Source organism: Macaca mulatta, chromosome 5 (genome assembly GCF_049350105.2).
Source record: "Macaca mulatta isolate MMU2019108-1 chromosome 5, T2T-MMU8v2.0, whole genome shotgun sequence".
NCBI lineage: Eukaryota > Metazoa > Chordata > Mammalia > Primates > Cercopithecidae > Macaca > Macaca mulatta.
This window is the reverse complement of record NC_133410.1, coordinates 71,629,745-71,654,000: the sequence shown is the minus strand read 5'-3', so window position 1 is coordinate 71,654,000 and position 24,256 is coordinate 71,629,745. Positions and strand designations below refer to the sequence as shown.

Here is a 24,256-nt window from a genome sequence, read left to right as displayed (position 1 = left end):
AAGTTATTTACACCCCTCACTTTGCCTCTTTTATCAAAATCTTTATTGTCATCTTAACAGTCAGGCTATGCTTGACATCCAGTTAATACTTGCAACTGAGCATGGTGGCTCATGCCTATAATCCCAGCACTTTGGGAGGCCGAGGTGGTGGATTGATTGAGGTCAGGAGTTCAAGACCAGCCTGACCGACATGGTGAAACCCTGTCTCTACTGAAAATACAAAATACACACACACACACACACACACACACAAATTAGCCAGGCATGGTGGCAGGTATCTGTAAACCCAGCTACTGGGGAGGCTGAGTCAGGAGAATCACTTGAACGCAGGAGGCAGAGGTTGCAGTGAGCTGAGACTGTGCCACTGCCCTCCAGTCTGGGCATCAGAGTGAGACTCTGTCTCAAAAAACAAAACAAAACAAAAAATCCTGCAATTCCCTTCCCCCAACACAGCATATCCCCCTCCTCTGCTTTTCTTCTTCTTATCCTTAACACTTCTTAATATCTAATATAATGCATGTTTTTACTTTTATCCTATTTACTGTCTGTCTCTCCTACTAATGTAAGCTCTATGAGGGCAGATATTTTTATTTTTTTGTTGTTTTCATGGTTTACTTCTGTATCCCCAGCACTTAGGATAGTAGTTGGCATGTGGTAAGCAATCAATAATTCTTGGTTAAGGAATAAATAACAATATTACTACTAACAGAAAACATTTGGCCGGGCGCGGTGACTCAAGCCTGTAATCCCAGCACTTTGGGAGGCCGAGACGGGCAGATCACAAGGTCAGGAGATCGAGACCATCCTGGCTAACATGGTGAAACTCCGTCTCTACTAAAAAATACAAAAAACTAGCCGGTCGAGGTGGCGGGCGCCTGTAGTCCCAGCTACTCAGGAGGCTGAGGCAGGAGAATGGCATGAACCCGGGAGGCGGAGCTTGCAGTGAGCTGAGATCCGGCCACTGCACTCCAGCCTGGGCGACAGAGCGAGACTCCGTGTCAAAAAAAAAAAAAAAAAGAAAACATTTATTAAGCTATTATTCTCTGCCATATACTTTGCTAGGTACTTTAAAAATGCATATTTCCATTTTTCTCCTCAAATAAATACAAATATATTATTATCTCTGTTTAGCAGGTGAAAAAAGTCTAAGGCACAGAGAGGCATTACAATTTGTCCAAGGTTACATCGCTTTTAAATGATGGAGTGTTTACTTCATTATATTGTAAGGAGATATGTCCGTTACTACTACGTTTTTCATTAATTCGAATAGTCTCATTTTACCCTTTAACATCTCATGAGTTGGGATGTGCCTAACCATTGAAGGCACGTCAGAGTTAAATTGACAGAGATTTTTTTTTTTTCTTTCTAAGTGGTACATAGAATAATTGATGATGTTGTAGCATCCATAAGATACAGTTTATTAAATCTTCTTAAGGGTAGTACTCTTTGCTTCATCTCTGAATCCCTGATGCCCAGCACAATGTGTAATGCAAGACAAATATCAATAAATATAGGCTGAATGAACAGAGTTTGCATATTTCTCCTCTTTGTATTTTCTATTTTCTTTAATAGCTTTTTCTATAAGGCTTTTTAGAGAAGGTTTCCATGAGAGCAAGGAACATAATAATTATTATTCAACATTTTATTCCCAATATAATACCTGTCACATGATAGTTGATTAATAAATATGGATGGAATAAATTAATCTTATAATTCCCAGAGCTGAGCTCTCTCACAGGCATATAACATATGCCATATTCTGACACTTTTTAAAAATTACTGCAAACCTTTATCAGTTCATCAGAAAATATGGGTACGTATGGGTTCTTGAGTCAAACTACCTGCATTAAAATTCTGGCTCTACCACTTGTGAATGCTATGAGATTGGGAAATTTATTTAACCTCTCCGTGCCTCAGTTATGCATGTAGAGCATTAGAACACTGCTTGGTGCATAATAAATGCTCAAGAAATGCGAGAGTTTATTTCACACTATTGTTTGTTCATTGTTTATTGCCTTATTTCTATGCTGAACACTATAGCAAGCTTTGTGGAATCAACAGTTTTTCCTTAGATGGTCCTGAACCCTTACTTAGGGGATTTAAAATGCCATAAACAAAAATAAATTAGCTCTGTAAAGATTACTTCCTCTACTGTCAACTGCAGTGAGCAGGCTGCTTTCTATTATTATTATTATTATTATTATTATTAATTAATTTATTTTTTGAGACAGAGTCTCCCTTTGTCACCCGGGCTGGAGTGCAATGGCGCGATCTCGGCGCACTGAAACCTCTGCCCGCTGGGTTCAGTCCTCAGCCTCTGGAGTAGCTGGGATTACAGGCGCCTGCCACCACGCTCGGCTAATTTTTGTGTTTTTTTTTGGTAGAGACAGGCTTTCACCATGTTGACTAGCCAAGTCTGGAACCCCTGACCTCAGGTGATCCGCCCCCTCGGCCTCCCAAAGTGCTGGGATTATAGGCGTGAGCCACCGCTCCCGGCCAAGACCCAACTCTTAACTGTAATAACTTGGAATATTAAGAACCTGAACTTGATCCATAACAAAACAGCCTTGCCGGGCACTGTGGCTCACGTATGTAATCCCAGCACTTTGGGAGGCCTAGACGGGTGGATTACTTGAGGTCAGGAGTTCGAGAACAGCCTGAACAACATGGTGAAACCCTTCTCTACTAAAAATACAAAACTAGCCGGGCGTGATGGTGCATGCCTGTAATCCCAGCTACTCAGGAGGAGGAAGCAGGAGAATCGCTTGAACCCTGGAGGCGTAGGTCGTGGTGAGCTGACATCGCACCATTGCATTCCAGCCTGGGCAACAAGAGTGAAACTCCTTCTCAAAAAAAAAAAAAAAAAAAAAAAAAAAAAAACGGTTGGTCTCCTTAACAGTGCCCGTGTTGTTCCGTTGTTCTACTTATGAATTTGTAACCTTTGGAGAATTACTGAATCTCTTGGTGACTCAGTTTTGCCATCTGTAAAATAATGATAATTAATAGTGCCTTCTAACAGATTTGTTGTTCTAATTAAATGGGTTAGTCCTTGTAAAGTATTCAGAATATTGCCTGGTCCATAATAAGTGCACAGTAAGTTCTCAACAGGTCTGGACCATAGTAAAGCCTATAAAAGCATATGTGAGCAGTATTTGGGACAAATTAATTTCCAAATCCATTAAAATGTTTACATATGTTTACATATGTGTTAAAGTTTCAACAGTCCACTCCCGCCTAGTGGACAGGGGGAGATTTTAATAGACCTGGATTAGAATCATGGTCCTAACAATTGCCAACTATGTAAACTTGGGCAAATTATTTAATTTAACCTATTTCATCTCTGAAATGAAGATGAGTATGCTTACCAAAAAGTTGCTTGCGAGTACTAAATTCGAGAGCGCATAGGTAAAACATTCAGCACAGTTTCTGGCATGGTAGGGGCTAAATATGCACCAGATAATATAAATAAATGCCCCCCAAAATCTTACATGATAAAGCCACTACAATTTTCTGTTTATTAAAACAGCTTCCTCAATCTCCTAGCCGTGAGAGAACTAGAAAATATAAATGGATCCAATTACAAAAATAAATATACTTTCGTATTGCTGATAGTCTGTGGAGTTTCACTATCTCAGGAGGCCATGGAGCCAAGTATTAAAATGAATTCCGAAGAGAACTGGATAATTTCATGACTGATAATATGAATGCTTCTTTTTAAAAACTACATGTAATCAAATCTGCTGCCACCAACTGATAGCCATGGGGTCTCAGGCAGAATTTCCTCTTTCTACCCAGGGCACTGCACAAGTAGCCAAAAGCTACTGAGAGCGTTGTTATGGTTTCAGTTTTCTTATTTCCTCTATTAGGCCCTTGGTAAGGTTTCTTCAGTAATGGACTTTGGATGTAAATGAACGCTTGAAGGGTGGGCAGAAGGAAATGCTTCTGTAGTCAGCCAAAGGATTGTCTACTAGAGTGAAGTTAGAGCAAAAGAAAGATTTGTAAAGGGAAAACCATGAAGGAAGGCACATATTTAGAGAGCAAAGGAAAACATGAAGGAGAATAAAAAAGAAAATTAATGCATTTTATGAGTAGAAGGTAAACCTTTCTTCTCTTGTGCAGTTTAGACTATGTTTGTTTATTTGTTTGTTTGTTTGTTTGTGACAGTGTGCTCTGTAGCCCAGGATATAGTGCAGTGGGGCAATCTTGGCTCATTGCAACCTCCACCTCCTGGGTTCAGGCAATTCTCCTGCCTCAGCCTCCTGAGTAGCTGAGACTATAGATGCCCACCACTATGCCCCGGCTATTTTTTTTTTTTTTTTTTTGTATTTTTAGTAGAGATGGGGTTTCACTATGTTGGCCAGGCTGCTCTCAAACCCCTGACCTCATGGGATCTGCCCGCCTCGGCCTCCCAAAGTGCTGGGATTACAGGCATGAGCCTCTGTGCCCAGCCTAGACTATCTTGGATTGTATAATTTTATATTCTCTCTTAAGTATTAAATCTTTTTAGAAGATGCCCATCCCAAATAATAAAAATGTTTGTGATAAAGAATAGTAATACTTTACTAGATTCTTTTTATTTCCTTCAGCTTCTTCTTAAAGTGTTAAGGAAGACTTATAATTAATCATAATCATGAAATCATTGAGAATGACATTTTTAATAGCACAGTATTAAAAACATGGAATATGGAGTCAGAGAATGCCTGTTTAGTTACTACTTGTATGATTATAATTCACTTACTAGTTGAGCCTATATTTTCTCATTTTTAAAACTAGGAATATATAGTAATAATTACACTTTTTTTGGTCTGAATTAAATGAGATGATAGTGACTTTAAAATATTGCAAAATGTGCCAGATGTTGTGGCTCACACTTGTAATCCCAACACTTTGGGAGGCTGAGGAGGGCAGATCACGAGGTCAAGAGATCAAGACCATCCTGGCCAACATGGTGAAAACCGGTCTCTACTAAAAATACAAAAATTAGCTGGGCGTGGTGGCACGTAGTCTCAGCTGCTCGGGAGGATGAGGCAGAAGAATCACTTGGACCCGGGAGGCGGTTGTTTCAGTGAGCCAAGACTGCACCACTGCACTCCATCCTGGCAACAGAGTGAGACTCTGTCTCAAAAAAATAAATAATAATAATAATTGCAACATGTAAAGAACTTTACAAGTGTTTATTTTCACTGTTTTCTATTATTGTACTCCAGAAGTTATAACTCGTAATAGCATTCAAAATAATGCTTATACTTTACAAGGCAGGCTGAAGGAAAAAAATTAAGCAAAATAAATCAAATTCTAAGAAAGAAACAAGTTATGAACAGTGAATTTCAAAGGACAGGAGAATTAAAATTTTCTTTTGGAAGTAAGATTATGAGGGTAAAATGCTAAGAAGGAGTTTTATTTAGTTATTTTTATGAAAATACTAGTCTGTATAAGCACAATGAGCACAAAAACAGTGACGAAATAAGGAAAATTGCAAAACTTTAATAAAATGTCGTATGTAAATAGTCACTTAAACTTAATTTCTTTTAGACAATAACTTTTCTCTGATATACAACCATACAAAGCACTTATAACACATAGTTTTATTAAGCTAGCTATGTCATCAGGTAAGATTCAATAATAGTACATATTGAAAAAAGTGTCATGTCACCTCTCCATTCCTGGAATATAAACTCTCATAGCCTATTAATATGGGCTAGAACTTTGCCAATCAGTGACTGTTCAGCAAATCTAGATTTTGTTTTTCTCTTGTATTTAGCAATAAGATGAATCCTTTCTTGGGCACTGGTGACAGCATGTCTATCACTAGGATTTATTCTGCCAAAAGTTGGCATTGAACAGAGCCTGCGATAGTCTTACATAGCAGTGAATGGAAGGGTGGGTATGGGGGATCAGGGACAGCCTTTAAAATCGATTTTAATTCTGCTTAAAGTTAAATGGAATGGTATGACCCTGCTTGTAGACAATCTCTCTGTGGCACAGTTCCATGAAAATAAGTTCTATATTGATCCCTAACGTTAGTATGTCTATTAAACTAAGTCCTTCCAATGTATTTCATACCAAATTGAAGTTTTTAAAAAATATTGTATCATTGTTATTGCTTCATAGAATTGTTCTGAGATATGATCATTTGGGGGAAAGGGAGCTTAATTTTCTTCCTGAATATTTCCTGGACAATGTAAAATGCATTTAAGAAATAAATTTTCCGGTCTGTTAATTGTATAAACTCTTAACTACCCCATTTGCTTGTCCTACTATTTATCCTTTCCTTTCTTTTGTTATGCTTCTCTTTTTGTGGGATACTATACCCTTCACTGCCTTCTTGACATAGTCCTGATGTTCATCTCCCTTTCCTGAGAGCTCATTTACTCCTAGTCAGGCACAACGCTAAAAGCTAAGGAACTAATCCTAACAAAACACATGTTAGTGTATAACCCAGTCTTGGTAAATTTGGAAAGGCTCCTTGATGGAGATGGCATCCAAGCTAAACCGAAAGGATAAATAGGAGTTCGTTAGCCAGGTGAAAATGGGGGCAAGAACACATTACAGGATATGCAAAGGCCCTGAGGCAGAAAGAACAGGGCGCAGCTGGGAACCACTGGTAGTTTTGTGTGGTTTAAAGAATATACTTAAAAGATGAGAAAGCATTATAATGAGTTGGAGAGAGAAACTCATGAAGAGCTTGGGCATGAAGAAAACAATTCAGCTTTTGTTTGAAGGGCAGATAGAAACTGTTCAAGCACTTTAATCAGTAAACTAACATATTCCAATTTATACCCTAAGAGTATCTCTGGAACAAGGTAGAGAATGATTTGAATAGGGTCATTTGAGAAAAAAGAAAGAAAGAAAGAACATTAATTTTCATTACATGGTACTGGTGCTATTGTTAAATTATGTTTGGTTTGATTCTATTATCTTTAAAAATCTGAAATATAAATCATTTAAATAGAGGATAAAGATGTATTATTAAACCCATGCTAAAATACTTACACCACACAGCCAGCAAAAATCTTGCGGTGGTGTGCCATGGCCCGTTGTGCATGATTTGTGCAGTTGAGACAATAGGCTGGAGAAATCTTGCACTACGTGTGTAACTAGGTAGTTTGTCATAGTGAAAATGATTTTGCTGAACAAATCTTTTCTTCTCCCAGAGAGTTATATGCTAATTAAAATATCTAATCGAAGAAAGGTGCATTCGTTTAGAAAGCATTTGTCAGTACCTACATAATCCTCAAGAAGGGAAAGAAGACAATTGAAAAACAGAGCTTCTATTTTAAAATTAATTCCTACTCTACTTCAGAGGCCTCCTGAACAAGTTAAGTTGAGCATGAGATTATTTAACTAATAACAGGTAACTGCTAAGAATCTCCATTTTTACGTGATCGAACTAAAGAAGACAAAGAAGAAATCGTAATGCTTTGTTTGAAACAAAAACTGTAGCTCATTATCAATGAGAAGATTATAGTCCCTGTCAAAAAATTAAAAGTTGCTCAAAACCGTCCCTTCAGAAGTACAAATGAGAGCTGGCATTATTTGAATTAAAGGATAATTCCAACTTTAATAGTTAGAGAAAATAGTTGGAGCTAGCTTTTAACTATTGCCTTACTACTTCCCTATCTTAGTTCATTTTCTACTACTGTAACAATACCCAAGATCAGGTAATTTATAAAAGACAGAATTGTTTCTTATAGTTCTAGAGGCTGAGAAGTTCAAGGTCAAGGGCCCCACAACTGGCAAAATTCTTCTTGCTGCATCATCCCATGGCAGAAGGCAGAAGGGCAAGAGAGCATACAGTTTGTGGGAAGGATGGAGACAGGTGGGAGGGGACCAAACACACATCCTCTTATCAGAAACCCATTTCCTAGATAACTAGCCCTCTCCCACAATAATGGTGTTAATCCATTCATGAGGGCAGATCCCTGAGGTCTTAATTCCCTCATAAAAGTTCCACTTTTCAACACTCTTGCACTGGGGATGAAGTTTCTAACACATGAAGTTTGGGGGACACATTTAAACTGTTGCATTCCCCAAGTAGTATGATGTCAAAAAGGTTTTTTCTGTCAGCTGGAAAAATCAGCACAAAATGTTCTTACATCTCAGCAGTGACACCACTGACACACTTTTTTTTAAAGCTAATACTTTCTAAAAATTTAGTTTTTAAGTTATTCAGTTTTCTTGATTGTAGGTAATGTTTTCTTTTTAAAACATTTGATTGATTATATATGCAAATTATAAATATTAGAGTCATTTTTATTGTGTATAGTTGTAAGCTTTCAATTGCACTTAGTATTTTGAAATATGTTATTAAATGTTATGTTGGGATTGTGTTATATGTTTAGTGTCAGCTTTGTTTTTTTAATCATGAGCTTTGATTTGGCAAAAGTAAATATTGAAATAACTGTATTGCCATTTTGCTCTGCTACTGCTTTCATTAACAAAAAGTTAATGATGGGGAGCTGAACATAGGTAGTGATGATTAGAAAGAAAAAAATAAGTGGATTTCAAATAAAGGCATGAGACAGAATCAAAAAGACTTGGTTATTTGGGAGATATAGTATATGTGGAAGAAGGAGGGAAAATAAGACACTCTGCCTTCTTGTATGAACTTTGAGTAGATGCAGTTCTGAACATTACCATTCATATGGAAAGGGACCATGAGAGAAAGAGAAGGAAAGCTGAGAAGACTGGGAGGGAAAATTGAAGAAAGAGGCAAACGGCATAATAAAAAGCATCACTTCAGAAAATACTGCAGTGTCAGTGATGAAATGTTCAAAAATATCCCATCCCTTCACCATCTCTATCCTGTTTCTTTGGAAGCTTTATATACACCAAATACATTGTGATGAACCTGGGACTTCCTTGGGGTAGCAGAGGTGAAGATATTTTAAGGGAAGTAGAAAATGAATTACAAACAGCTAGAGGCTCGTATCAGAATGCCCTACATCTCCTTCAACATGAGTGATCTTGAATCAGACTAGAACCAATATTCCTACAGTTTATTGCCAATAAGTGAGGTTAGCAGTAGTTTCTAATCTTACAGATAGGAATACAGTCTGTGTACAGGAAGGACAAGCATACTCTTGCATTCCCATGATGAGAATATGAATATATTTTCCCAGAAAGATGATTATTTGCAGTGGTTATTTCCGTAGTATGCCTATTCCTTGGAAACATAGGTTCAATTACCTGACAAAGAACCTAACTATCTTTATTTGGAACTTGGAATACACTTTCCCATTCAAAAAATCTTGTTAGAGGATAATTTAGAGTTGTAACCATTTGGAAACTACTTATACTGTATATTAATAAAAATCAAATTTGAAAATTGTGTGAAGGTGAGTCTGTTCTAAGAGCAATAAAGTAGATCACTAAGCTACTCCAATTTGTGATTAAGGAGACTATATTCAGAATTGCTCTTTATTTTTTAGCTTGTCAGCAGTTTAATTTCTGTTTCCTGGTTGTTTGTTTGTTTGTTTGTTTTTTGTTTTTTTTTGTTTTTGTTTTTTGGCCTCTCCCCTGTTTGCTGCATATATAGAAATCCATATTATACTTCATGTGAAAATAAAATTTTATATAGTTCCCTCTTCTATACAAAGTTTGATAATTCTAAGGAGAGGGCTTAAAGTTTTAATCCTCTAATTGTCAAAAAGGCTGGGAGCATTAAGAAGCTTACTGAAGAGTTGAGTTGTGCTATAATTTTGTTTTCTAGGATTTGAGTTTCGAAGAACCATTAAAAAGCCTGTGTTTGGCAGTGATCAGTTGGTTGCTTTGATACTCAAGTGGCACCCTGATACCTTGGTATTGGCTTATTTTTGCCATGTTTAAAATGAAAATCAGGTTGAGGACTTCTAGAGCTTTAAAGCCCTTTCAACTGTCAAATAAAAATAATTTCTAAAGTGTTAGGACATCTTGAGGTCCTACTGTGAACAAGCAATGCAGGTGTTTTCTTTCTAATTTTATTTCAGATATCTCTACCACAGGACCCCTTGGCATGGGAAGCACGACCACCAGTACCACCCTTCAGACCACAACTTTGAGCCCAGGAAGGAGTACCACCCCGTCAGTGTCAGGAAGAAGAAACCGGAGTACTAGCACCCCATATCCAGCTGTTGAGGTGCTTGATGACATGACCACACACCTTCCATCAGCATCCTCCCAAATCCCAGCTCTCGAAGAGAGCTGTGAGCCTGTGGAAGCCCGAGAAATCATGTGGTTTAAGACCCGTCAAGGACAGATAGCAAAGCAGCCATGCCCTGCAGGAACTATAGGTAAGTCTGTGCTAAAGCACTGAGTTAAAACTGTTGTGTTACTTTGGCTTTATTTTCTAGTGTTCTTTTCCTTTTCCTTCCTCCCTCCCTCCATCCCTCCCTCCTTGTCTCTCTTTTCTTTTCTTTTCTCTTTTCATTTCTTTTCTTTTTTCTTTTCTTTTCTTTCTCTTTCTTTCTTTCTTTCTTCCATCTTTCTTTCCTCTTTCTTATTTTCATTACAACATATTTTATTACTTGACATTTGACTAAATTCTGAACTCAGCTAAATTATAATTTAAAGCTATCTATTTTCCAGTTTGAAAATGTAACCTGATTAAGTCACAGGTAACCTGTGAGATCTGCGTTTTGCCCTCATAGTCTCAGGTCTCTGGGTCAAGGTAAAGTTAGGCTGTAGATGTTCAGGCTACTCTAGAGGCTCAGCTTTTCTATGCAGCAGTCCAGAGGAGATTACTTGATTGCTGGGAGGTAGTCTCATGCTTATCACCAACCATCAGATATTGATTGCAGAAAATGAGGTCGAGGACTTCTATATTAGAAGATTATCATGGAAACGACCTAACATGTTACAAAAGAGAACGTTTGACTCTCCTTTTTATCAGCCATTGTAGTTGTCCTCTGATGGTCAAAGGCTCTTAACACTGTTGGGGACCACGCTGTAGGAGTCAACCTAGCACTCATGCATCCACCAGAGAACAATCCTGCATTGTTTCCTCTAGGGGAGAAATAAGAACTCAATATTTCTTTTCTTTTTTTTTTTTTTTTTTTTTTTTTTGAGGTGGCATCTCAGTCTGTCGCCCAGGCTGGAGTACAGCGGCATGATCTCGGCTCACCCTCTGCCTCCAGGGTTCAAGAGATTCTCCTTCCTCAGCTTCCTGAGTAGCTGGGATTACAGGCGCCCACCACCATGCCCAGCTAATTTTTGTGCATGTGTATGTGTTTTTAGTAGAGACAGGTTTCGCCATGTTGGCCAGGCTGGTCTCAAACTCCTGACCTCAGGTGATCCGCCAGCCTCAGCTTCCCAAATTTCTGGGAGTATAGGCATGAACCACTGCCCCCGGCCTTCTTTGCCTATTTTATTACTGATATAATTCATAATATCTTCATATGGTAACCATATTATTATTTATTTTGCTTAAGCAAAGGTATTCTGATTTTCTTATTGTTGCATACATTGATATTCGTAAATGAATACTTGTCACGTTTGCATTATTCTCTAAAATATTTAAGTAAGAGAAATTCACAATATATGTCACCTCGCATTCTCAGGGACTTTCTCCTTGGGTATTATTGATTTGGATCCTTTAAGGAAAGAAGTTTTTTTTTAGAAAGTTCTGATATGGGTATATCATTTCATATTCCGTGGTATAGGAAATGGTGGGTGGGAAGACCAAAGGGTATCTTGATTTTTATAAAAAATACACTTTTTTCCAGCAAAATATTTAAAAACATTCAAAAATATTCATTTTCTTTAAGAAAAAGAGGGAGAATATTTATTTGTAAAGTTTTCTGTGATCCTGGTATCAGAGAACAGTTGGGAGCCACCTTCTTTCTTAGCTCTGTTTCCTTAGTTCTAGGTTTCAGTTCCTTTACTTCTAAAAGAAAAATAATAATAGCCCCCTACTGCAGAACTTTGTTTTGAAGATTAGTGAAACACTTTATTTGAAAGCACTTTGCTCTGCAGAAATGTGTCATTATTTTTCTGTGACAATTGGAAAAGATATTTTCTGAAGCCCTCAGGGATTACTGTCAATACACCCCAGTCTCATTGTTACTCATCTCTGTCCATTCTGTTATGCCTTTGTCTAGGCCCCCACAGTCTCTCACTTGAATTATTGCAGTAGCTTCCTCACCATCACTCCATTACTCTCTGAAATTCATCTTCCATGTTCCTGCCAGAAATATCATTTCAAAACTCAAATTTGCTCATCATCTATCTCCTCTTTTAATATTCTCATTGATTTTCCAGCACCCACAGATGATAGACAAGGGAGTTTATGATCTGGTTTACTTTTCCACTTTCATTAAATACAACTCCCCAGTCCAGTAGACCCCAGTTCAAAAAAACTTGACGTTTCCCAAAGAGCATATATTTTTCCACGTGGAATGGCCTTTTCCACCTTGTTTTTTTTTCTGAAAAACCTGCACACTTACTCCTTTAAGGCTCAGCTGCTACTTTTCCTCTACAAAGTCAAGCACTAAGCTCCACGGAGGCACATATCACATCATCTCACACATGAAATTCTTTAAAAACAGTCCCCAGCTGGACACGGTGCCTCACGCCTGTAATCCCAGAACTTTGGGAGGACAAGGCAGGTGGATCACGAGGTCAGGAGTTTGAGACCAGCCTGGCCAATATGCTGAAACCCTGTTTCTACTAAAAATGCAAAAATTAGCCGGGCGTGGTCGGGTGCACCTGTAGTCCCAGCTACTTGGGAGGCTGAGGCAGGAGAATCACTTGAACCCGGGAGGCAGAGGTTGCGGTGAGCCGAGATCTTGCCACTGCCCTCCAGCCTGGGTGACAGAGCGAGACTCCGTCTCAAACAAAACAAAACAAAACAGTCCCCATACCTAATGTGGCTGCCACAAGTGCTTCAAATATATTGTATGTTTTTGTTTGGAGTACTACATTTCTCTAGTGCTAAATGCTTACCTGGCACTGTATCTGGTGTTTTAATAAACATTATGTCAATTTAATTATCTCATTTTTACCTTTGCTCATTTTTAAATATACTATGGATGTGAAGTCATTCTCAGAAAAAGAAACAGATATATTTCTCTCATTATTATAGGTGTATCAACTTATCTATGCCTTGCTCCTGATGGAATTTGGGATCCCCAAGGACCAGATCTCAGCAACTGTTCTTCTCCTTGGGTCAATCATATAACACAGAAGGTAAATCTTGTGACTAACAAGAAAGTCTTTGCTAAAACTATATTATCTGCTGTTGATGATAGCTGTTGGAAACAAAACAGTCAAGAATTCTTTTAAAATCAATGTAGAAAAATTCTTCCATTTTAATTTAATTTCACATTTAATGACAACCTCTAATACGTTATGAGCTAATTCTAGAATTTTGTTGTTTTTAAAGTGCAAATCCATGAATTTCCTCTTATATTGCTTATAATAATTTTATTATTAATAAAATTTCTATGGTATTGTGAACTACAGATATAAAAGTCCAAGAGGCATTATAAATTAAGCAAGTAAAAGTTTCTAGCATACATACATATGGGTTTTCCTGTGGAAATAATAATTATAATTTTTCAAAGTCTACCTTTGGAATCTTAAGGCATCTGATTAATGTTCTGTAACCTAGTCTTTTATCAGTGTTAAAAGTATACACATGTGTGACAGAATCTTGCAGACTCAAATTTTCAGAGCTTATTTGGTTGCAATATGTTGAACATTTTTATTATTAATGCACTGTGGGGCTTTGAATTGATTTCATTACAAACAGAGACCAGATGTGCATTTATGCCAAAAGGGTTATGGGATGAATCCTTATTATAGCAATTTATGTGAATTTATGCACTCCTAAAATGGAGAGTCCTTCTATGGCACATTAGCTATGCTGAGGAATTTCTGAGAGAGATTTTCCCGAGAAATATTACAAATGATGACCTTACTAAAAGCCTGCCTGTGCCATTTGCTGTTTTCTCTATTTGTTTTTAACCAGACTTATCCTCAATAATATACTGTATAATAATCCATAAATATCTACCCAGTAGATCATTTAGCAGATGAGCCATAACTATCTATTTACCCTAAATCATGGAAGAATAGTGGTTATATTGACTCTAGTTACCCTCTTACATATGCATCTCCATACTTGTTGCTATTCATAATGATGCTTCTCCAATTTCAGCACTGTTCCTGCCACAGTTTTTATGTCCTTTGATTTTATTACAATGTACCTCAGACCCCAGGGCAAATAACTCTTGCTGGATGTGATCAGATTAAAAGATCAGTAGCATATCTCCTTGCATTAGCAATTCTTTAAAAACAGTCCCTAGATACTTAGCCCAGGGGTTAATATAAATTCAATAATAATTCTTCTAGAAGGCTGAATGTTTTCACGATAATTTCTGAATATAGTTGGATCATTTTATTGTAGAAATTACTAGGTGACTTTAACTGATAATGATGCTTAATTCTTTTCTTTTCTCTGCAGCCCAGCTAATCTTAGGACAAAAGATAATTCAAAGACCAGACAGCTGTTGTCCATTTGATTTATAGACAGGATGTTTTTGTTTTGTAAAAAAATACCTCCTATTCTTCCAGGGCATTTTTGTTTCATCCTGTAGAGTCTACAAAACTATGTTATGTGATCATTACATTTAAACTTAAATAACTTAGGTAATTGGAACTTATAAAAAAAATCTTAGATTGATTACTCAAAAATTTATAAAGTCTTAAAAAGTGCAGCAAGAGACTTTTGAGCACTCTGAATCAGCTTATGTAACTTGTCCAAGGTCAGTGGTGGAGCTGGTATTTGGTGGAGAAGAAGTCAGTGGTGGAGAAGATAGTTGAGACTACTTTCATGAAGACATCATACTTAACCACAACACTGGTTAAACCATGGATAGCTTGTGATTGGCTTCATAGCCTTACACTCAGTTACCTATGCTGTCCCTCTGCACTCTGCCTACCCTTTTACTTGGTTGTGTCCTTTATGCCTCCAAATATTTATGATACTCATTGGCTATAAATGATAGTTGAACAGGTTTCTTTACCACAAAACTCTAACACTTTTAAATATTAGTATTAAAAACTTCAAGAATCTGTTGTAGCATTCATAGATTATTTGTCTATATTTTATCCTCCTCCTACGCAGGCTGTCTTTCATAGAATTCATCCCTTTTCTCATCTCCTTCCTCTCATTGTAATACCTGCGTAATACCAGAGTCCACACAGATGGAACACTTGAGGAGGTTTTGTTTACAAAGGTATGGGACAGTAAAGGCAAACTGCAAGGGATTGAGCAGGAACTCAGAGCTTGTAGCAGGGGAGGAGCTGTTCCCAACCCCAGGCCTGTAGAGTACCAGATCAAAGGAGTGACCAAAAATAAGGAGCTCTTTGTCCTTGGGAAGAAAGATGATCTTAAGGCAAGGGACACAGCTTAGCCCCAGGTGGCCATTCAGAAAGGAATCCAGGTGAATGAATACCCTGACCTTACTTACCGTCCACTGTCCATTTACCTGCCAAGCCACCCTACTGGCCAAACCCAACCAGAAGCCAAAGAAGGACACACTTAATGACTACCTTGTAAGTCCACCTTGTAGGGCAGAAGGCAGGATGGAGGAGGGTAGAGTAGCCCTGAACTAGCAAATGGAAGGTACCCAACATAGTCCTTGGCTTTTCTCCACTCCCTTCTCTCACCCTTCTTCCTTTTCCCATTGAATCAGCATTGTTGTCTAGGGTAAGCACTCATGGCTCATCATCTAGAGCCAAGAAGATTAAGGACACAGACACACGCAAGGAGTGAGTTTAGGAGCAGAGGTTTAATAGGCAAAAGAAGCTAAAGGAGAACAGCTGTCTCTCTTGTGAGAGAGAGAGGGGGGCTCCAAAATGGGAATTCCAACCTGGAGTGGTAGTTCACCGGATTTTATAGGTAGGCTTGAGGAGATGGTGTCTGATTTATGTAAGGCCCAAGATTGGTTGGACCAGGTGTGACGTTTACATAGCCTGCAGGGAAGGCTGGAAGGCTAGCCACCCCACCCTAATCTTTTTTTTTTTTTTTTTTTTTTTTTGAGATGAAGTCTCGCTCTGTCACCCAGGCTGGAGTACACTGGCACTGTTTTGGCTCACTGCAACCTCCACCTCCCAGGTTCAAGCAATTCTCTTGCCTCAGCCTCCCAAAGCTGGGACTACAGGCGCACACTGCAACACCTGGCTAATTTTTTGTATTTTAGTAGAGATGAGGTTTCACCATGTTGTCCAGGCTGGTCTCAAACTCCTGAGCTCAGGCAGTCTGCCTGCTACGGCCTCCCAAAGTGCTAGGATTAGAGGAGTGAGCCATCATGCCCCACCACACTAATCTTATTATGCAAATAGGCTTTCCACTTGGCCTGCCATGTTGCCTGCTCCTTACTGTGCACGTGGCTGGCAAAGGGAAGGAGCTGCCATTTTGAACATGCCTAGTCCCAGGTAGCCTTCTCTTGTCAGCACAGCTGCCAGCAATCACCTGTGCAAGCTTCTAGCTTGCCTTTCTATATCTGCAGCTTGATTTTACAGGCTACTCTTTGTTAGAAAAGAATTGATTTTGGGGCTGCTTTTCTGTAAAAGGAAAACCTTACTGAGGACTTTCTTACCCTAACTGCCTAAATAATTTCTTTTTAATTCCTGTATCACCATCTCCTTCTCTTTCCTTTGCCCTTCACCTCCCCTCTCCTCCCTCTTTGATTTCCTTTTTCCCACACACTCTTTGCTCTGATCTCCTACCTCTTTCCATTTCTGCAACTGATTTTTTTCTGCCGTCTACCACGTTGAAAAATTGAAGTCAAATAGATATCTTTAATGTTTCATTCTTCCTGCTACCTTCCCCCTGCTGCCAGTATAGTTTTGTGAATTTCAAACTCGTAAAGCAAAGAAACGCTTTTTACCCCCAATGGAAACACAAGTGAAAAAAACACAATATACACATGCAAAGAAAAAAAAAGTATATATTTGAAATGCTAGTTTTCTTCTTCTCAGGGATTTTGTGAATTAATGTACCCTGAAGGGTGAGTCCACTTGGACTGCTGTGGTTTATGGTTAAAAAAACAAACAAGGCCGGGCACAGTGGCTCACATCTGTAATCCCAACACTTTGGGAGGCTGAGGCAGGCAGATCACGAGGTCAGGAGATCGAGACCATCCTGGCTAACACAGTGAAACCCCATCTCTACAAAAAAATACAAAAAATTAGCCAGGTGTGGTGGCAGGCACCTGTGGTTCTAGCTACTCGGGAGGCTGAGGCAGGAGAATGGTGTGAACCCGGGAGGCGAAGCTTGCAGTGAGCCAAGATCATGCCACTGTACTCCAGCCTGGGCTACAGAGTGAACCTCCATCTCAAAAAAAAAAAAAAAAAAAAAAAAAAAAAAAATTAAAATTAAAATTAAAATGCAAACCATAGACGAGGTAGCTTATAAACAACAGAAGTATATTTTCCATGGTTCCGGAGGCTGGAAAGTCCAAGATCAAGGTGTCGGCAGATCCTTTGTCCAGTGAGGGTCTGCTTTCTGGTTCATCAGCAGCACCTTCTCACTGAATCCTTACATGGTGGAAGGGACAGCTCTCTGGGGCTTCATTTATAAGGGCACTAATCCCAGTCATTAGGGCTCTGGCCTCATGACCTAATCCCTTCCCACAGGCCCCACCTCTTAACACTATCACATTGAGGATTCAATGTTAACATGTGAATTTTAGAGGGACATAAACTTTCAGATCACTGCAACCTCCTTCTCATCTTTACAGTGCCCCGGAGAACTCCTAAGAATGTTGAAGGAAAGAGCACTGACCTGAGGATCTTGATTGTTGAGTTATGGTGGACACATCATTAACCTCTGGATTGGTTTCCCCTTTTGTAAAATAGAGTAGATCATTAATTTTAGTGCTCACTAAATTTTAGACATACAGTGCTCACTGTATGTCACCACCATTATAGATTGCATAGGTAGCAGTTATACTCAACTAAATGAACCAAGTTGCTGACTTTAGTTCAAAATAGGAAATCTTACGTTTACATTTTCTTGAAAACATGAATTATGTTTTTTTTCCCCCAGCAATCAGGCCAAGTGGGAGAAAACAGCTAAAGAATCTTGATGGTTTCAACTCACAAATGAATTTGAGTCACTTATGTACTTGTGAAGTTAGAGATTAAGTTCTGTGTGACACCTAAGAGTGGATTACTTTTCACTAGAGAAGATGTAAGCTTTTAAAGTTAGAATATCACAAAGGAATTTGTTGTAAATAAACCAGCTGGATACATTCATAAAGATGAGATTTAATTAAAAAAATTATTTGTGCAGAAGAGAAAGGAGGAAAATCATAAGTTGTACAAAAGGTTACCTTTACTCCAACAATGAGATAGAGAAAAGGAGAGCGAAAGGGAGAGGAAAAGGCAGGCCAGTAGGCAGGTGGATGGAAGTCTTGATGGATGTACGTGGATGGATGGATGAATGGATGGAAAAGTAGGTAGAAGGGCTGGGCACGGTGGCTCACGCCTGTAATCTCAACACTTTGGGAGGCCGAGGCGGGCAGATCACAAGGTCAGGAGATCGAGACCATCCTGGCTAACATGGTGAAACCCTGTCTCTGCTAAAAATACAATAAATTAGCCGGACGTGGTGGCGGGTGCCTGTAGTCCCAGCTACTCGGGAGACTGAGGCAGGAGAATAGCGTGAACCCAGGAGGTGGAGCTTGCAGTGAGCCGAGATGGCGCCACTGCACTCCAGCCTGGGTGACAGAGTGAGACTCCATTTCAAAAAAAAAAAAAAAAAAAGGGAGAAAAGTAGGTAGAAGAATAAATGAATTCTATCTTCCTTAGATCCATTCTATCTTCCTTAGATCTAGCATGAAATAAAAGTAAATTGCTTCTTTATTTTGTCAGAGATGAGTGGCAATTCCAAAATTTTACACTTATTTAACTTACGTTTAATTGTAAGATAGAAGCATTTTGTTGCTTGTATACCCATTTGACTCAGATTTATGGTAAAATAGATCTCAAAGAAATGGTAGCTATGTACTTGAACACTGTGTGTAATTCCTTTATAAATTGTTTTGGCCCTTGATTAGTGGTTGATATAACAAAATCTCAATGCTGATTTTTTAAAAATTGCTTTGACTTGTATCCAAATTTAAAATGTTATCTGTCTCCGTCATAATTATTATTTTTAACTAAAGCTGCCGGGTTTTCCCTCCCTGATTCAAGTCCTAGATATAATCCCACCATATCAATATAGGCATTAATTTACTAATCCTCACAAAACTTGTAACATTTCTCAGTGTGTATTGCTTATTTCTGAGAAAAATTTTAGTAGAATTTAGCAAAAGAAGTTAGTAAGGTCTTTAAGCTGTGAGATGTAGAATAAATGTATTTCAGCCCTGCCTATGTGCACAGAAAACTTGAGGCACATTCAACATATATATATATTTTTGTATGGAAATAAGATCATTATAGTCTGCAATAACTGGAGTAAGAGAAGTAAACAGGGTGATCAGAAAGAGATTCACTTTGGATGCCACTGGAGAGGATGTGGGCCGTGACAGCCGGACAGAAAATGTGGCCATGAAACTGAATTGGGAGCAACTATGGGAGAAATCAGTTAATGGTACCACCGTGTAGTTAGGAAAACCAGAAACCCAAGGATGGCTTTTGGTGCCTCCCTCTCCTTCCCCTCCTGCACCCAGTCAGACACTAGTCCTGTCAGGTGTAACTGTAAATTCCTCTCAGGCCAGGCCACTGCTTTTCACTTCTCTCCATACCCACTACCCCAATCCATAGCAATTTCTCCTCACCCAGATCTCCTTTCATTCACTCCTGAACCCTCTAATCGTTTCCCCTGAATTTGACTTCAAATACAAACCTAATTTGGCATATCCCATGTAAGCTCTTCAGGACCTTCCCATTATTCTTAACATAATTCCCCAAATCTTCATGATAACTTCTAAACCAGAACTACTTAATCCTGTCCTTGCTCACCTCTCCAGCTGCCTAAACACCAGATATGGTGCCCTTTGTGCAATTTCCCTAAGATTACATGCCCCTCCCTCCTAAAAGCTGTTCCCTCTGCCCAGATGCCCCCACCCACATCCCAATCTAATTTCTTCTTTCTGTTCCATCTCAAATTAAACATTCTTCCTCAGAGAAGCATTTCCATGCCAGGTTAAAATGTCTTCAAACTACTCTACCACACTGGGATTCTGTATTGCTCTCAACAAAATTAAAATTATATATTTGTACAGTTAAATTCTTAATAACTATTTCCATGGCTAGTATATAAACTCCCTCTCATTAGAAAGCATTTTATTCAACACTGACCTTAGCACAGGGCTATAGAGATTCAAATGTTTATCAAAGAACAAATGAATATATAGGCTGAATGAACAATCATTGAAATAATAGATGGATGGATAAGCGGATGGAGATAGCTAGACAAAAACATACGGATATGCAGGTAGCAATACTGGATTCTGAAAGTATAAAAAATTTTTTTTTCTTCTTATCGTACCTAGTACTGTGTCTACTCAAGCCATGTTTATTGTAGATCTTACTTTTTATGTATCATATTCTTGGCTTATTCTTTCCCCTCAATAGCACCGATTAGTATTGCATTGTACCTTGTATCCCTCGACTTTTATCTTTTAAGATTTCACTTGGTAGTTACTTCTTCTTGCCGTCCCTCAGCTTTGTGGTTGTTCTCTATATTCCCATAATACCTCATACACATTCCTGTCACAACAACTGAATTGTTGTGAACTCATATGATCTTTTACACACCTCACTCCAACCCCATGAGTGCAAGAGTTGTGTAAGATTCATCTTTATTTCCTCAGGAAATAACAAGTGTGCAAAGAATCATTGAAAGAATGAAACATTTTTGCTATGATTTCTTCACTTTAAGATGAAGAGAGGGCCTGTAGTCCCACCTACTTGGGAAGCTGAAGCAGGAGGACTGCTTGAGGCCAGGAGTTCAAGGCTGCAGTTAGCTGTGATTGTGCTGCTGCACTCCAGCTTGGGAAATAGAAAAAAAAGAATAGAGGGTCAGAAAATAATTTGTTATAGCAGTTTTTATTTTACCCTAAAAAGGTACTTTTCATATTTTTACTATAAACGTATTTATTTATTTATTCATTAAAGACAAGGTCTTACTCTGTACTCTGTCACCCAGGCTGGAGTGCTGTGGCATGGCCATGACTCCCTATAACCTTAACCTCCCAGGATGAAACAATTCTCCCACCTCAATCTCTCAAGTAGCAGGGACCGCTGTGGGCCCTGAGAATTTTTTTTTTTTTTTTTTTTTTTAATTTTGTAGACATGGGGCTTCCCTAGGTTGCCCAGGCTGGTCTCCAGCTCCTGAGCCCAAGTGATCTTCCTGCATTGGTTGGTCTCCCAAAGTACTGGGATTACAGGTGTGAGCCACCATGCCCAGCCTACAAATATTTTTTTTTTTTTTTTTTTTTTTTTGAGACGGAGTCTGGCTCTGTCGCCCAGGCTGGAGTGCAGTGGCCGGATCTCAGCTCACTGCAAGCTCCGCCTCCCGGGTTCCCGCCATTCTCCTGCCTCAGCCTCCCGAGTAGCTGGGACTACAGGCGCCCGCCACCTCGCCCGGCTAGTTTTTTTGTATTTTAAGTAGAGACGAGGTTTCACCGTGTTAGCCAGGATGGTCTCGATCTCCTGACCTCGTGATCCGCCCGCCTCGGCCGCCCAAAGTGCTGGGATTACAGGTGTGAGCCACCGCACCCAGCCCCTACAAATATTTTTATAACCTATTTGCACTTCAGTTTTTTTTTCCTTCCAACATTTTTGTTGTTAAACATTGAATTCCAGGGCTCTTTTGAAGGATTAAGTTTATTGTTCACAAACAACAACAACAAAAACCCCACTTCTTGAATGCTAAAATACAGTTACTATTTATAAGAGAATTCATTAGTGATTTTCTTATTTTACTTATTGATTTATAAAACTACACTGTTGTTGACACATATATGGACAGATGAATTTGCCTGGCTGTTTTTTGTAGAGATGGGGTTTCAATGTGTTGCCCAGGCTGGTCTTGAACTGCTGAGCTCAAGTGATCCGCCCACCTCAGGCTCCCAAAGTGTTAGGATTACAGGTGTGAGCCATCCACCTGGCCTTCATTATTATCTTTTGTATTGAGAACAATTACATTTTGACTTGTTGGTCATCTACATTTTCAACTTTTTCATTACTGCACATAAAGAAAATGTTTAATTTTTTTCTGCCCTTTTATATTGATAAATTTTTATATAAGGGAATTACATAGGCCTTCTTTTCCACCTTTTCATTTCCCACTCCAATAATGTAATAATTCATATTGAAAACTATACTTGTGTAACCACACAGAAAAAAAAAAAGAAATGGAATTACAATAGGAAAATACCAGTACCATTATTTCATTTTTTTCTCTATTTGATGACTAATTTTGCTATTCATAATGATCACCGATAGATGTAATTAAAGTCAATACTTGTATCCTTAGTTTTGAAGATGTATTGATGAAGAAAAAAGGATTACCTAATTTAGTAGATCTCAAACTTTTGTCACCGTAGTATATTTAAAACCGTAGTATATTTTATGATTCACCGTAGTGAATCATAAAACCTCAGAGGTCCATCAAACTGACTTTTTTTCTTATAGAAATGATATTGTATGGTAACAAAGACAGAGAAAGAAACTTAATAATAATAACAACAAAATAATTACATAAGAACCCATGATTAACAAAATAAAACAATAGTAATTCTACAAACATATTCATTATTATAAGAGTATAATAGGTGAAAAATTATAACCTGCAAGACACTATGAATGGCACATTAATTAAAATAATGTCCCTTTGGAAAATTATAGGAATTCCAGCTATCTTAGATATCTCCATGCCCAGTGGGGGAGTTTTCCAAAGTATCAGTTGTATCAGGTGTCCAGACTTCTTGATGGAATATTGAATTTGAATACTTACACTATACTGGCATCTCACTAAATTAATTAATGAACACTGAATTTTAGAATGTGTTACTTGATTTACTATATTATCAGTAAGTAGCCCTAATTTATGTACAGAAATTTAAACGTATGGACTTTAATCACATTTGTATCACTTTATAAACACTTAAAAGTACATTCATGGCCCACCAGTGGGCCACGAGTGCTACTTTGATCTACATTGAATTTGTTACATACATATCCTTGAACCCTATAATGTATTCCTTTTAGTCTTAAGGTATTTTAGGCAAAAAGACCCTGACCATATTTTACAAATTTCTTATACTCAGTCCTGATATTTTCTATTTTAAGAATTTCTTGAAAGTTGGACCAGGTGCAGTGGCTCACGCCTGTGATCTCGGCACTTTGGGAGGCCAAGGCGGGCAGATGGCTTGAGATCAGGAGTTCGAGACCAGCCTGGCCAACATGGCGAAACTTAATCTCTACTGAAAATACAAAAATTAGCTGGGCATGGTGGCATGTACCTGTAATCCCAGCTACTCAGGAGACCAAGGCATGAGAATCGCTTGAACTGGGGAGGCAGAGGTTGCAGTGAGCTGAGATCATGCCACTGCTCTCCAGCCTCAGAGACAGAGGAAGACTCTGTCTCAAAAAAAAAAAAAAATTCTAGAAAGTATTGATTATATAATAATTGTTTAAAGTATTTTTCATGTAAAATTTTAACATTATAGGTAAGGATTTTTCTTTTGATTCTCCCTTTTTAGGCTTTGTTCTATATATTTAAATATATAGAAATGCACATATATAAATAAACACAAATATTGTATATATTATTTCTTTTTCACAAGTAGCATATTTACAATTACTTACGTAGTGTGTTTATATTTCTCAATAGCATGCAAATATTTATTAGCATGTATATGTAAATAACTTTCATATCTGCATTTAACTCAACAATATAGCCTGAAGATTAATCTTCACATTATTGATCTCATTCATAATTTTAAACTGTTGGATAATATTTCATGGTATGGAATATTTCATGGATCAGATGGTAGTGGATTATCAGAATTTATTAACATTAGTGTCAATATACTTGCTATACAACCCCCTCACTGCCAAATTTGACTGGCTTAATTTAAAAAAATAATTAAAAGAAAATTCCAAGGTATGAATCTTCCTGCAGAGTTTTATATAGTCATAATCCATTTTATTGTTTATCATAAACAAGCTGGAATCAACATCCTTGAACATTTCTCTTTGTATATCTGTGGGATTATTTCTTATGGTTGATACTTTGAGTTACACAGTCTTCACA

The 24,256-nt window shown here is 38.2% G+C and overlaps 1 protein-coding gene across 8 annotated transcripts in view; it reads left to right on the top strand.

Moving 5' to 3' along the window:
• ADGRL3 (adhesion G protein-coupled receptor L3) overlaps positions 1–24,256 on the top strand; it is an 854,829-nt gene that overhangs the window by 665,193 nt on the left and 165,380 nt on the right. For 6 of the 8 annotated variants that reach the window (XM_078001870.1, XM_078001869.1, XM_078001867.1 and 3 more), the window contains 2 exon segments: positions 9,969–10,271; positions 13,061–13,164. In XM_078001870.1, the coding sequence (XP_077857996.1) occupies positions 9,969–10,271; positions 13,061–13,164 (407 nt within the window). 8 annotated transcript variants of the gene reach the window in all.